The sequence below is a fragment of the Vanessa tameamea genome, chromosome 20, assembly GCF_037043105.1.
Source record: "Vanessa tameamea isolate UH-Manoa-2023 chromosome 20, ilVanTame1 primary haplotype, whole genome shotgun sequence".
Classification (NCBI taxonomy): Eukaryota; Metazoa; Arthropoda; class Insecta; order Lepidoptera; family Nymphalidae; genus Vanessa; species Vanessa tameamea.
In genome coordinates this window covers 1,714,741-1,731,715 of record NC_087328.1, presented here as the reverse complement: position 1 = coordinate 1,731,715, position 16,975 = coordinate 1,714,741, and the positions used below count along the sequence as shown (strand labels likewise).

Below are 16,975 nucleotides of genomic sequence, written 5' to 3'. Positions count from 1 at the left end.
ATGGATTGTATGAAAGTCGATATGAGACGAATGTTGCTTGTGAGATGACGTCACAAAGAGAAGTATGGAAGAAGAAGACATGCTGCGCAATATCCAAAAAAAATTGGATAAGGACAAGAGGATGATGATGATGATGATAACTGCTCGAGTCCTTATCGTTTTACCATAAACACAGCTTAAAATACTTTGTGTTTATATTAAATATATTCAACATCTGATCATATCGGAATTAAAAAGGTTTCAGTTTAGAAATTGAGTAAGCCAGTCTAATTACAGGTACAAGGAACGTCGTAGTTCGTAAGGTTGGTGGCACATTGGTGACGTAATGAATGCTTGATATTACTAACAGCGCCCAATATCTATGGAGGTAATTTCTTGCCATCAGATGGCCTATACTGTATCAGCCTGACATATATATTCAACTATATAGTAGGTATATACAGACAGCTGTATATTACATTAACAGCCTGTAAATATCCCACAGCTGAGCTAAAGCCTCCTCTCTATATTACCTTAAAATATCACAATTATCGTTTACGGCGCAAATTTCATTTCATTCCATCTTATCAACTTGTTAGGTTAGACTATAAAAATATTTTCGCGTTAAATCATTTGAATCATTGACGACTTTCCGACTGAAAGCAACCAACGGCAGTCCAACCAGCTTTACGAGTCTCGGGAGTATTAACACTGGCATTTTCTAGACACCAGACTAAGTTTTAAAACCTAATAAATTTATAATGGCCGGACCCCAGGCTCGAATCCAGAACCATGAGAACAGTGGTCAAAAATATAGACCATAATATAACATCTCGCTATGACCCGAAAACATGGATACCATTTACAAGAAAATAAGTAAATTCTATTGGAAAATGTCAGCTGATAAATGGTCACGGCATGGCGGTCTTTGAAATATCGTTAACGGATATCTATAAATTATATTTTATATTCCGATATTTCGAACATTCAAACAATAAGTGGATGATTATTGCGGCAATCACGTTTCACTCTTTGACCTTGGAATTTTACCTAAACTTTTCTCCAATACAACTTAAGGTATCTATGTTCTAAAACAAAGTCATAATGTAGAAGACATCTTCATTTTATTTGTAATACCTGATGATAAGTAGCCACCTAGAGACGGGCGTTGTAAGAATTATTACATACATCACTAATACGTCATCAACCTTGGATGCTAAGATGTTATGTATTTATACTGGGTCACTCACGCTTCAAACCAGAACACAACAATAATAAATATTGCTGTTTGTCGGTAGAATATCTGATAAGTGGGTAGTACCTACCACTTTGTTCCAGGGCGTTGTTAAATGGCTATAATGAACTTCGATGATCAGCCAAACAATGTCGATATATTTTAATCTCAAGCAGATAGATGTATATCTATATCTATTTTATCCATTGAATAAACAGACAGGACAACGTCTGTCGTATAGGTTTAGGATAGTACAAAAACAGCCGAGATAAGACGTCGTATACTTTAGGCAAATATGTCCTTCTAACTTCAACATTAATCACTTATAATTTATGTAAATTTAAATCCTCAGCCCTTTTAGGGACAAAACTGGATTTAGTTTTGTGAAGCCGTGATACGTTTTGATCGCTCATAAATATGAGACTTATAAGAGGACAGAAGGTTTATATTGATAGATTTGTTTTGATCAAGGGATATTATTATTTATGGTATAGCCATTGGTTTTAAGCTTTTTTTAATGAAATAAAATTGATAGGAAGACGAATACAACGCTACGTGACGAAAATAGGAACAACTACCCACAGACATTGGCATTGCAACAATTGCAACAAATATTAACAAAATGCCTTACAAAATGCGTGACGACTTTGTCAACTAAGATGTTATGGCCTGTATCAAGTGTTTGCAGTATATAATACAAATAATATGTTTCATTCATTATCGACATTATGTTATTAAATCACATAGATAAATTAATAACGCCTAGTTCCCGACTTCGCAAAGTTAGGTTTATGTTTATGAAATTAAATGTTTTTTTTTTCATATTGAGTTTCAGTTCTAAGTATGGGGAAGCCCAAATTTGTTTTTTTTTTCTATCTTTGCGTGAAAATCTTAATGCGGTTCACAGAATACATCTACTTACCAAGTTTAAACAGTATAGTACTTATAGTTTCGGAAAAAAGTGGCTGTGACATACGGATGGACAGACAGAGAGACATGACGAATCTATAAGGGTTCCGTTTTTTGCCATTTGGCTACGGAACCCTAAAAAGCGTGGAATCAGTATTTATTGATTTTCAGACAAGATATATAAGAATTTAATACTATTTTACTGACATACTTTGTAATGAGGATGTTAGAAAAAAGTAACTTATGAGTTTCATGCCGGTCCTTCTAGGTAGAATCTACTTTCGGTACCAGCTGTAGCTTAACATTTAATCCAAAACTATAACGTGACGATTCAAAAGTGCTTTTGTGAGCCTACTAGAATAAATCATATTTTGATTAATTTACGGATACAAGTTTGTAATACTATAAATAAAACACTTATTTAGGGATAATAATGTTAGAAACGATATTCGCACGATATTGTACTAGAGAAACTTGACAAACGTCATCCTGTCTTAAACATCCATTCGTGGTTACTGCTCCGCTCCTAAGGGTCATAGAATGACGTTAAATAACGTATAACCTTTCTAAATAAATATCCTCCCCTAACACTAGGATAATGTTTTAAAAATATTAACTTTCCAACTTAATCATAGAATAATAGGCGATTCCAGATATGCTCAAAAACATGCCAAAAGTTATGGTGATCGTTTGAAAGTACAGAAGATGATAATATGCTGCTATGCTATTTAAGTACGTTAGAACATATACATGATATAAAAACTTTATTCAAGAAAAATATTGTAACCCCGATTCATCACCCCGATCATCACAGATTCTATCACCGAACAGCAATACTCAACTGATGAGTGAGCCAGTGCAACTACAGGTACAAGGGACATAAAGAATTAGTTACCAAGGTGGTGGTAACCAGTAAACACCAAGTGGTCTAGTTGCCAATCTACCTACCAATGTTAAAAAATATGAAAAATTTGACGTTGATATGCTTATATGATATTAATAAAAATTTGCCATTTTATCAAATTGATAATGTTAATAATCCCAATGACTTCGCTTCGAGCAAAGACTCTGCGCGATAATTTATATATTTTCGAACAAAATATCGTTGAGAGTCGAAGTGCCGTTAGATATATTGCATACCATTATATTCATAGTTATTTCTATCGACAATAGTTTCCGAACGGAGGCGACACAGAGTAAACATGCTTGTTTGCGGAACAGTTGTTTACTATTTGAATTAATTCGAACCACAAATCAAATATCTTTATTATTCAACTATGAGTGATACTAACCGATTACGTACGTAAAATTGATATTCTTTTGGAGCAATGAGAATCTGAAATTAAGTCCAATTTGAGTACAGCTCTTTTTTATGTATGTTGGTGTGTATTCTTGCGAAAAAAAGTCAAACTTCAATCACACGTTTTGAAGCAATTTTCTTGTTGTAAGTTTAGTTTCTCGTCTTCATCGTCAGATATTCTAGCGCCAAACAGCATTACCCAGTATTGTTGTGTTCCGGTTTGAAGGTTGAGTGAGCCAGTGTAACAAGCACAAGGGACATAAAATCTTAGTTCCCATAGCGCATTGGTGATGTAAGGAATGGTTAATATTTCTTAAAGCGCCATTGTCTATGGGCGGTGGTGACCACTTACCATCAGATGGCTCATTTGCGCGTCCGCCTACCGATATCATAAAAAAAAACTTCCAGTAAATAAAATAAGATAGTCAAATAATAGAGCAAGGCTTGCTTAGCCAAATGTGCGTTTAAATTGATGAGTGTCACAGGGCAAATATTACAGCTTGTTCAGATAGATACAATTAAGAATCGACCTTCTACTCCCCCTAATTTAATAATAAAAACAACGTATATATTATGTATAAGAAAATACTTTTCTTTTTAAACTTGGTTTATTTCGTTTCCGCAACAAACGTTACTGAAAGTAATACGATAGGATAATCTAGATAATTTTATTGGAATGTACCAACAAGAAAGTAAGAACCTGGAGTTGGAAAATTGGAAGTGTACACTCCTGTGCCTCGGATAGCACGTAAATCCGTTGGCCCTGTGCATAATCTCTTTTCGGTAACGGATTTATTGTCAGTATCGTATTTTTGAAGGATAAGATAGCGCGTCTGTGTTTCTGCAAAAAGTTGGACACTATTATAATAGGCCTGCATAGTTGGCTAGTACGATATCCTTAATTATGGTCAGCAGGATATCGTCGTCACCCGCGGCTACGCCTCGCGTTTTAGGCTTCGCTTATGTCCTTCTTTAAGGTCCAAGCTTTATACCAAATTCCATAAATTATGTTCAGTGATTTTGTCTTGAAAAACAAAAGTCAGACAGAAAGACAATTTTGTATTTATACAATTCATATAGATAATATTAGCACGTATATAAAATCAATCACATAAAATCGAAGGTAAATCAAAAGTGTTCCCGAATGAATTGAGAAATCCAACTTAACAAATATCAACTTTACAAGATGAGTCTATTTAACTAACAGTTTGTTCAGACGGATACCATTAAGAATCGACGTCCTACTCCCCCTAATTGAATAATAAAATCAATGTCATAATCAAAACAAAATCAATCAAAAGAAAATAATTTCTTTTCAAACCTGCGTCTTTTCTATTATTAAAATGAATTATTTCGTTTCTGAAAGAAAGGTTACAGAAAATAATACGAAACGTCAGGATCCTCAATCGCTTGACTTTGTCGAATTAATTTGGCCAACCCTGTGTTTCTCTTCTAAGCATATATATGTATGACTATTTTTCTAGTCTAGTGAGTAATATATTGGCTGTTAACCTAAAGGTCTGAGTTGAATCCAAGGACTTGCCAATAAAAAATATTAGGATTTTCTGGTGCCGTCTCGATCGAGAAATTTTTAGTCGCAGTTAAACTGCAGTTCGTGTGTTGTCAGTGTTAACACTTCCGTGCCTCATAAATCATGTAAAGCGTAAATGTATACCAATTTTTTACAATAAATAATTGTACTACTATTGTTTAAAGTTATTTTTGTCATCGTCACATCATTGCTCTTCTATTTTGGAGCTCATGGTTTATGTGAGTATTACAAGTATTTTTTAGAGTCTAGTTAGGTGGACGGACAATTACCAATTTGTTGGTAAGTGGTCACCACCGCCCATAATCGCATTGGCGGTGTAAGAGATATGAACAATTACTTATATCGCCAATCACCAACCTTAGGAGATAAGACGGAGGAGCTTAACTGCAAGTTAAGTAGAATATATGTCATGGTGAGAGGAGACAGGCTGCACCAAGTTCTACCACCGCATGATATTAAAGTATCAGTTCTTCACGAACATTAGTAATTTTTTCCAATCACATACACAAATATTATCATTGTTTTAGAATGTATATGCGATTCACTTCGCATTATTTTATCCCCCCCAAAATATAATATTATCGAATATATAAACCAAATATATATATATATATATTTATTCGAATCGAGTTTCCATCATCACTTTGCAAGATTAAATTGTGATTTGATATACCTTTATGGACTTGTTACACACAAAATTATTTCTTAGAAAAACATAATATGAAATTCCTAAAACTTGTATTTCAATGATTCCCAATACAAGGCAATGTTCTCATATAAGGGTAATATTATACGACGCAATGATATGAACTTATAGTTCTATATACAAGCATTTATACTTTATTAGTGTGAATAATTAATTTACTACCGGTTCGAAACCAAAAAAAATGAATTAAATAAACTATAAAATACTGAAGAAATTCAGTAGAAATATATACCTTATTGTATATTTTTTAATAAATTAATGACCTGAAGACATCACGTCATAATTTTCTAAATTTTATAATATAATTTAGCCCACTACTTCAAATCAAACCTGTGTTTTTTTTTAATTTCAATATTATTATTTTTTGAGATCCTGTTATAAATTTTCTCTCGGTGGTGTTATAACCCTGTGCAATAGTAACAGATGTGCAATGTCTTTCCACAACCGACACCAAGCTTTCCAAAAGATGACACCCATAAAGAAAAACAAAAAGAGTTAAAACCAATTTATACCTACATTATTGTTTGTCCTCCAGATACAGGAATTGGGTTACAAATTTTATTATGCTTACCAATATTACACTATGGTATAGTCACGATTCGTAAAATATCTTCTTAATCAGCCACAACTTGTCTTTGGAAATCTTACCTTAATTACATTCTAAAATCTGATTTAAAAATACTCACTGTCTCATGACATCTATCAGGAAATAGGCCAAGTCCTTGAACCCAAGAGGTCCAGCTCGAACCATCATATAGTACTCGTCATGGCACGTCTGTTTCGGATTCACGAAGTCAAATGTAAATCCGCCTGTCGTTACTAGAGGAGTGCCAGTGTTACCCAGGAACTTCGTTATTCGAGCCACCGATGCTGAAAAGAAAAGAACTCTGAGTACCTTTTGTTCAGTTTCCTAATCGGTATTCTATTTTTAAATTAGTTGGTGTACAATAAAGATAATGTGTATTTTATATTATATCTGATATTAAAAATATTTGTAAAACAAGGCTATTTCAACTGCCTCTTTAAAAAAGAGTGTTTGTTTGCGTGTATGTGTGTGTGTTTATTTTAAATAGCAATTTTAAAATTCGCTGTACCTGCGGCTTTACCCGCGTGAAACGGTCACCCATTTTGTCCCCTCTAGGGGTAAATTAATTAAGGTAGCTTTTGTCCTTTCCAACGACTCAAACTGTCCCCATACCAGATTTCATATAAATCGGTTTGGCGGTGTGTGAAGACGTAACAGACAAAGTTACTTTCTCATATAAAATAGATAGATATAGATATACTGAACTTATAGACATGAACTATGTCAAGACTATGAAAATTGTGTTAGGTAAGTATTATGATTGCCTGTTGAAGACCTAAATGTACGAAACGTTGCACAAAATATAGACTATTCCTAAATAAACATCGTGTTTTGACTTTAAATCTTAACTCAAATAGAAGTACACACCATCAAGGATCTTAACTACATCAATATAGAATTTCGTATTTTTTACGTTGTCATCATTTTCTTATAGCTGTGATTACGTGTTTTATTTTCTAAGCTTTCGTGCAAACTGTCAAGATAGTCGAGTATATTGGTAACATTAATTTCCAAGCAATTTCATCCGACTCGTAATGTTAGATAGTATTTTTTATCATACTCGTCAGCTTGTTAGTATAAAGAGGAATTATTATAAGACGTTAAATGAATCTGTGTAAGCAGCAAATAGAAATCACATTATTAAAAAATATTTAAAAGCGATGACCAAAGTGGGAAGTACTGAATTCAAATTCAAAACTTAACATATTGAATATATATACCATACAATTCCAAGTACTATTTTTACCTACAACAATCATCATCAAAAAACCTCATTTTATGCCATCAAATAAAAAAAATCTAGATAATATCAGATGCTTAACAAAACAATAATAAAGAAAACTTAGTGCACTAGTTTTGAACACTAAGTTTTCTTCTGAATAAGTCTTTTCAATTTCCGAGCAATCAGTGAAAACAAATTTCGCTCCGAGTGCAATTGAAATGCTTGAAGTAACAGTGCCCAATGTCACTTTGCTAGGCAGTCCTGTTCTCCTTTTGAAGTCACGAACACTTTTAGTTGCATACCTTTCCTCAGTTATCATTTCATGCAAACTAAGACCGGTAATTTTCTTTCAACTTGTCTTTACTTTGGTATATGATAATGTTCATCTGAACGTTCTATGATTGGCAAAACAATGGCAATGATACATGGAACTATGGCACGAGTATATACAGTATATCACACATACATTATGTAATTATGAGGAATTAATACACTATAGAATTCATTACAGAAATTCCATGTAGCTTCTTGAAAATGTATAATTGCCTAGGATTAATTCTCATAGGAACACATGTTGGCTAGAATAGACTTCAAACTGCATTAAAATATAACTAAGCGAACTGCTCTGGGAATTTCAATTCTGTGATCTTCTATTCTAACAGAATAAGCTACATAATGAATATAGACCTCAGTCGTGAATACCATAAGGGATACGACACTTACATTATTGTTTATCAACAATACGTTGGTAGGGGGAATACTTAGTACTGTTATGTTATGGGTAGTGTAACTCAAGGGACATAACATCTTAGTTCTCAAGGGTAGTGGCGCATTGGCGACGTAAGGAATGGTTAATAATACCTACAGTGCATCACCTGATGGTGCCCCAATTGCTCGTGCGCCTACTACGTACTTGTATAAAATAAAAACGAAAGTTGGTTTTTACAAAAAACAGCAATTACTGTTGGACAATCTTTGAATATATATCTTCGTGTAATAATATGTTTGAAGCTAGAAGTTGTACGAATGTTGATAAATTCATAAAACAATTGCCAGAATACATAAAATAATAATAAATAAATATTGGACAACATCACATACATTACTCTGATCCCAATGTAAGTAGCTAAAACACTTGTGTTATGGAAAATCAGAAGTAACGACTGTACCACAAACACCCAGACCCAAGACAACATAGAAAATTAATGAACTTTTTCTACATCGACTCGGCCGGGAATCGAACCCGAGACCTCAGAGTGGCGTACCCATGAAAACCGATGTACACACTACTCGACCACACAGGTCGTCAAATTTCACATTCACATTTAAAAGTTATAAATATTAATTACTACGTCTAACTACATTAATAGTAATAGTTCAACGATCGATTTTGACCATTGATAGTTCTTGATGTGGAATTGTTTAAGTGTGGGGGTACACTTAATGAGGTACTCATCCATCAGTAACAAACGTAAATATTTTGTATCGATGTGTACCAGTTGGAAAGATAAGTAAACCAGATTAATTACAGAGACAAAGGACCTAATATCTGAAGATGTGTGGTGTGGTGACCATTAACCAAAGCTTGGCTTGTCAGTTTTCCTCACAAAATTAAAATTATATTCCCGTAAGTCGATTTTTAATATTTCACGATTTACATCGAGCGTAAAGTTCATTCCAATGAAAATATTATATTCTTGCACCAGAACTTGTGACGTTAAGCTCATTTATTTAAGTAGAAAACAAAGAAATTTCTGAATAATATTTTTTCAAATTTAAAAATAAATCCCATATTATATTTTGACAATCATACAATGATTCAATAATATGTATATAACAATTAAAATAACAACGACTGTATATACGAGCTTCATTGAAATTCATCCGATAATTTCCATATGATATGTTTGAAAACATTCTATATTTTTGACGTTCCTCTTGATATTTTGATCCAGCCTATATATTAGTACCGTAAGCCGAATTTTGTCCCATTGATTATGGGACGATAGCTGCACATAAAAATCGATTATTGTCTCACTTTGAAGAGCTCCAGTCGTAGATGTTCATAAAATCAAAGAGGATTCTTGATTTCAATTTACTAAATGGTTACGATTTAACAAAGAATTCATTTTAGAGAGCGGAAAAATGTTACTGGCTGGTTAGAGAGCGGTACTACGGCTGTATAAAAAAGGGAAATAAAAATAAAGTTAAATATTATTTTTTTCAACAAAGTCCAATTCTAACTTAGGTATACTATTTGATATTAAAAATTTCATTTCAAAAGAGGTTTCACCATTTTGGCGCCAAATGTAGATAAGTGATTTGCATTTTACGATGAAATGAAATCAAAACAAAACCTATCATCGATTTCGAAATTCCTACATACGTCAATTAATGTCCACAAACCTGCAGAAAATATTGACGAGTTAAGCTTAAAAAGAGGTTTTTATCTAGCAATGGAATATTAACTGATTATGACTGTCCATATCAAGATAAGACACATTTGTTTTATCATCAAGCTATTAAAATCACACTTTTGTTACGTTTAACTAGTAAGTTTTAACTACGGGGAGGTAATAAAATCTACCATTCGTATTTAGAGGATAGGAGACTAATAAATACAACAATAAAATAGAGACATTTTTTATGGCATTGGTTGGTGGTAAGTGACCACCACCGCCCATAGACAAAGGCGCTTTAAGAAATATGAACCATTCCTTACATTACCTATGCGCCACCAACCTTGGGAACTAAGATGTTATGTCCCTTGTGCCTGTGATTATACTGACTCACTCACCCTCCTAACCGGAACACAACAATACAGAGTACTGTTATTCGGCGGTAGAATATCTGACGAGTGGGTGGTACCTACCCAGACGGGCTTGCACAAAGCTACACCAAGCAGTACGTAGTAGTAGTTTTTATATTTGTCTTGGTGAATAAACATATTTATTACTGTTACATATAAATATGAAGATATAATAAAAATTTAAAAAGAACACAATATTTTGAAGAATATTGCGGGGCGGGTACGTTTTGAAAAAAAATAATATCGAAAAACAATTCGAACAAGGTACGGGTAATGATGGAGCAAGACATATTACATTTAAGGTCAACATTTTCCTTATATTTGTTATGGCGTTACTTCCCGGAATTTGATCCTTATTAGTGACACTATCAAATAATACAGATGTGTGATTTTTTTCCAAAACAACGGCTTTTCGAGTTCGAATCTAGTTAGATTATAATTTTTTTTTAAATGTTTTTAATTTTATCAAAATCGTGCTCAAGACGCTTTTGAGTGTTTTATGATATTCCTCATAGTTTCGAATCCACGCCAGCGCCGTTTATATGAGAGGAGCACCATTTCCTCCGAAACGAAGGAACGTCTTAGCCGAGCCGTAGAACATTTACTGGCTTTCTATGATAGAATATTTGTAAATTATTTTGCACAATTATATTGTTACTATATTTTCTAATTTGAAATTATGTTAATTATGATATTATGGCTATCTATATATATCTATAAAAGGTGTTTAATATTTTGACATGAAATTTGTACCTTTATATTCATGTTCAGAGAGAGTATGTTCCAGAGAAGGTTTTTATCTAAACCTTATGGTACAAAAGGCGGACTTAATGTCTGAAGGCGTTCTCTATTTATTATGAACAAGCTTCTATTTATTATATATTTATGTAAGTTATACTTTTTAGTTAGTATAGTTAGTGTTACTGTAGTGGTGACAAAAAAAGAAATTACAAATAACAATTAAAGAAGTAAAACTTCTCATGCGCGTTCATAATTTATTTAAAAAGGCAGACTGTTAAATGAGGCAACTAAATTTTCACCAACGTACTTGTACTGTTTACACTTCAATAAACGCTTTAAACAAGAATATACGATAACAGTCTTACCCAATGCCCAACCACCAATAAATGTTTTTTTTTACGCGGCCAATGTCCAAAGCATTTTAACTAATGTTTTCATTAGAAAACATCGTAATCGCCAACGTTGGTCTAATTGGAAATCCGACACTGTACTGTCCCATCGAAATGGTGTTGATTGCAATGTAAACTCAATTATATGAAGAGGACCTCCGCCCTTGACGCAGCGTTCTAGGAAAAATGACACTCTAATTAACTTTCAAAAAAATATTCTTTTTTTTTTCAAGGACAGAAATGAAAAATGACGTCATGTTTATTGAACGCGAACTTAAAAATGTTCTTAAACTTCTTCATCGCTTTGAAGAAAGATGTTTTAAGGATTATGCGGTACAATAAGAAATCTTTTAATAAATAAATTAAAAAAAAAAAAAGTATTTTTAGTAAAATCATATTTTATTGGGAAAACTCTATGTGATAGAAGTAGTAGCTTCTATATATCGATTGTTATATAAAATGTTGAAAGCGTGAGTTCAGGCCCATAGCATGTACACTATGTGATTTGTATTAGAATTTATTTAAACATAAACAACTTCGAAGTTTCTATAACAACGTAATTTCATGTAAGTTTCGTAATTTGTAATTTTTAATAGTTTTATAATCATGTTCAATGAAACTTTGTGTAAAAAACAGAAGTACACGAGATGTAAGCTAGTAATAGATACATGTTTCTAAACTTTAACTGTTTTACTTGTTTTTTATACTTTATGTTTTTGTTTTTATTTTTATTGTAAGTTGTCATTTGTTTGTATTATTTTTTAAGTGGAAACTTGATTGCTTTATGTTTATCTTATATTTGTTGTTTACTATTAAGCGTAATTATAATTGTCTTTCTTTTCCCAAATAAATAAATTGATATTATCATTTTACAATAAACAAAACATAGGCGGTTTTTGACAATATCTGATGATGTAGGGTATTAACTAAAAATAGCATCAACACATACAGAATGTACATCGACTGTTATCCTTAGAAATTAGATTTTAATTAAGCATTGTTAAAATTTAATTGATTATAAATTAAGATATGATCTAAACAATGTCAATTGTGAATGTCATGCATCTTGTAAGGAATCTTCTTTTATTGCCCCTAAGTAATAAACCTCGGGAGAGATTATTTCGTCAAATTTTATTCTCTTTGATTGAATCTATAATTTTGTTACGTCACATTGAATTAAATTTAATTCTGAACAAAAAGCAATTAGCAAAATTACTTCACAATAGACGTAAATATCGCGTAGCAACCCGAACCTGAGAATCTGAGACCCTCGTTTAATTTAATTTTTAAAGAACTTTTACCAAAATCATAAAAGCTAAAATTCTAATATTCAGGTTCTCCTTTTTCATCAAATTCGGTTCTGTAGTTTAATCGTGAAAGCATAACAAACAGACAGACAGGCAGTTACTTTCGAATTTATAATATTAGTAAAGATTTCCGTATTAACAAAAAACGCTTCATATCGTACTTCCAGGCGCCCCGACTTCTTTTTGTTTTATGATCTGAAGTTTAGATGTTTATTACTAGACGTTGCGCTGTGGATTGGACGAATTCCAAAAAAAAAAATTGGCGTAGAATTCGAAAAGAATAATCGTTATAAATATTTATTTGACGCCGAGCTAGCGAGTTCATTTGAAAATAAATGAGAAGAGGTTTTTTGTAATGTTATATATATAAAAACTTATCAAAGCGCTTCGAGGCAGCTTGCAATATACGACGTTATCTTATAAGTAAACTGCACTTCACAGATCCCTTTAAGCTTAGATTATTGACGTGACACGTGAAGGGTGAGTGAGCCAGTGTAACTACAGGCACAAGGGACGTAAGATTTTGGTTGCCAAGGTTGGTGGCGCATTGGTGACGTAAGGAATGTTTAATATTTCTTACAACGCTGTTCTCTAAGGGCGGTGGTGACCACATACCATCAGGTGGCCCATTTGCTCGTCCGCCATCATACCAACATCTAAAAAAAAATTCAAACATCTACTGCTGTCAGTAGACCGACTGTTACCGCGACGATATTACGTGGTATGAAACATGCAATACAGTGTAGTGACGTCACCGTGCGCAATTAACTCTTATAGTCGATATAATTACCTTAAAAAAAAAATTATAAGAAAAAAATTTGAAACAAAGTTCTTTTACGCGGCTTACTGTAGAGTGAACTGGCAGAAATTTTCACGTAAGGATAAGGCGTTGCGCTTCCAGGTGATCATAGAATGAGAAAGAGATGACTCTTTCTCTTTCTATCTATTGTCTTTAAATCATGTTTCATTATTATTTTATATAAATCATTTTTGTAATGATTTTATGTTGTGTTATTTAATTAGTCTGAAACGTTGTTCATTTATTCCATTGTGTGTGTGTGTATGTCTGTTATTTAATCTATACATATAATAGAATTGGAGTGTCTGTTTGTAATATTAAAATAGTCCATTTTTACTAAATTCATATGTATGTATACACGGTACATATACCAATATAACATTTTTTACAATTTTTGTCTGTCTGTTTCTTCCGGCTAATTTCTGGAACGGCTCAACCGATTTCGACGGGACTTTCACTGGCAGATAGCGGATGTAATAAGAAGTAACTTAGGCTACTTTTATTTTAGAATTATATATAGAACAAAAATAAAATCACGTTAAAATATCCAAATAACTTAAATTCAAACAACGCGCACGAAGTCGCGGGCACAGCTAGTCCAAAAATAAAAATTTGACAAAATAAACTAAACAACAGAAAGGTATATCAAAAACGACATAAATATTTATATACCTTATATTTGAATACTCCATTGCTATTATGAGCCACATCTAGATCATATTTCAAATTTATTGTCTGATTAAAATGTCTGAGAATATGTAGGTAGGGAGGATAGAAGTGTAACCCTAACTTAGTCTTGTAGAATTTGGTATCGGCTTAAGCTCACGAGATAACGTATAGTACATTTAATCCGACCTAAAACACAAGATGTTCAGTCTATATTATTGTAGTGTAAAACAACAGACCTTATTAGTCATCCTCCTGCCCTTATCCCAACTCTACTTGGGGTCGGCGCAGCATGTCTTCTTCTTCCACACTTCTCTGTCGGACGTCATCTCACTAGTAACATTCTTTCTAACCATATCGTCTTTCACACAATCCATCCATCGTTTCTTGGGTCTTCCCCTACCTCTATATCCATCCACATCCATTTTCAAAACCTTCATCTTAGTCTTAACACGAAATAAAGTAGCAGCTGTAAACGGATCATTGTTGGGTGCCTTAGCCATCGCCATTTAGGAAGAAGTTCTTTCACAACGCGCCTTGGAAACACATGTTGAAAGTTTTTGATTTTTGCCGCGAAATGTTTTCCTTCACCCGGTACATAGTATAAAACAAAGTCGCTTCCCAACTTCTGTATGCTTAGATCTTTTAAACTACGCTACGGATTTAATGCAGTATTCAGATAAACAGAGTGATTCGAAGGAGACTTATATGTAAAATGTATATGATACGATAGTGAAGCAAAAGTCAAGAATTTTTCTTTTTGCGTGTTCAAAACTTGTATATATATGTCGCAGCGTCAGATAATTAAATACTTTGATTGTAATCTCTTAGTTTCGAGATTTGATCCTGGACGGCCAGTGAGGTCAATCGCTCTTTGTCACGTTAGAAAAACATAAAATGTCGGTTGTCAAGAAGGCGATGAAATAATCTGTGCCCTCTTGGCACAAATAAAAGCCTGAATAAAAAAAAAAAAAGGAAGGGCATGACAGATGGTGTCGCCTATGAAATATTGTAAAAAATCAATATACGATAATCCAGCTATCGATTTGTTGTATTATTTCGTGAATATGTGTGCTGAAGATGGTGACCCCGAATCAAACAATCTTGCCGGCTCCGAGTCCTAGCCGCTGGGTTCTGTGTTCGTGTTCTAGCTTTACGTAAACGTACATTACAATATGAAGTTTGGTAAATATAAGATATAGATAAAATATTTGTAACTAAATGCAAAGGTCCCGAAACCTCTCAAGCTCCACTCTAATATATCTAATATATCGATAATATAAAAAACATAGCGTGTTTTTTAATAAATTATAAAGAGCTAAAATTTGTTTGTTCGTTTTTAAAGATTAATCTCCGAAACTAAATCTAATTATAAAAAATATTCCTGTGTGTTATAGGGTATCTAGTGTGCATTATATTTATATCAAATCATTTGCTTTATTAATAAACTGCGCCGTTGCGAAGCCTGGGCGAGTCACTAGTCTTGTGATAAATTTGAAGTACGAGCTAGGAACTTTATTTATTCATTCATTCATTCATTCATTTAATCGATACACCACAGTATTTGAAATATAGCACTTAAAACAAGAATACGATAAAATGACAGATACAATTTCAAACACTTAATAGGTATATACAGCATTAAACGTTAGCCTCCAATAACAATTTTTTTAACAATACTCTATTTAATAAATACTACAGACTGCAATATAACACGCTTATTAATTATTTAACATTTAAACAATTAGCAAAAAAAATAAATTAAGTAAAAAAAAAAAAAATAACTAACAATAATTACAAACAATGACAATATAAGATTTTTAGAGAACTTTGATGTAGAATATTGGCAGTACACTTCTATATTCGCCGTCACATGGAATTACGGAAATCGTTCAGAAGGACATAATCAACACATTAAATAAGACATATATTAAATCAGACGGAAATATTACAGTGAATGGATCGTATGAATGATAAAACTCGTTCAATTTCCATATAGAATAGTCTAAACGTATAACAAAGTTTTGAGTTGCAATTTTAATACATTATACAACTTGTTATAATGTTAAATTAAAGCTGTACAATTCCGGACATGTTAGCTGAGTAAAATAGGTTGTAAGCCGATTCACAAAACTTTTCCAGTGTTTTATTAAAAGTTCAGTGCATTAGTGAACGGCTCATTGTAAGATGTAAAATTATATTACCGATAAAAAAACGGACTCGCACAAAGTCCAATCATAAAGTTTGTTTTTTTTTTTTTAATATTTATAAATATTATTTTTTATTATGACAAAGGCGACTAAATAACGAAATGTGACACTTGTTAAAGAAGGCATATTATTCGATACAAGATTATATTGATGATAAAAAAGCGTGGAGTTAATGCGTGTTGACTTCCGGGCAGGAGACATAACATACATATATCATTGTATTTAACTAACATGACTGTATTTTTAGATGTTGAAAAAGAGTAACTACTGAGTTTCTCGCCGGTTCTTCTCGGTAGAATCTACATTCCGAATCGGTGGTAGCTTTACTTAATATAGTTTGTTAATACACGATTCAAAAATGCTTGTAAAAGTCTACTTGAATAAAGTATATTTTGATTTTCATTTTGAGATGTTATGTCCCTTGTGGCTGTCGTCACTGACTCACTTACCCTTCAAATTGGATCACAACAATATTAATTATATCTGTTTAGCGGTAGAAAATCTGATGAGCATGGTATCAACGTAAGGTAGCCTGTATGAGTTGAAGAAAATGTTGACAACTGAAT

At 32.7% G+C, this 16,975-nt stretch overlaps 1 protein-coding gene across 1 annotated transcript in view; it reads right to left on the bottom strand.

Moving 5' to 3' along the window:
* LOC113403788 (atrial natriuretic peptide receptor 1) overlaps nt 1–16,975 on the bottom strand; it is a 291,966-nt gene that overhangs the window by 172,396 nt on the left and 102,595 nt on the right. The window contains exon 4 of the mRNA XM_064217976.1: nt 6,367–6,550. Coding sequence (XP_064074046.1) covers nt 6,367–6,550 — 184 coding nt within the window. The remainder of the gene's footprint in view (nt 1–6,366; nt 6,551–16,975) is intronic.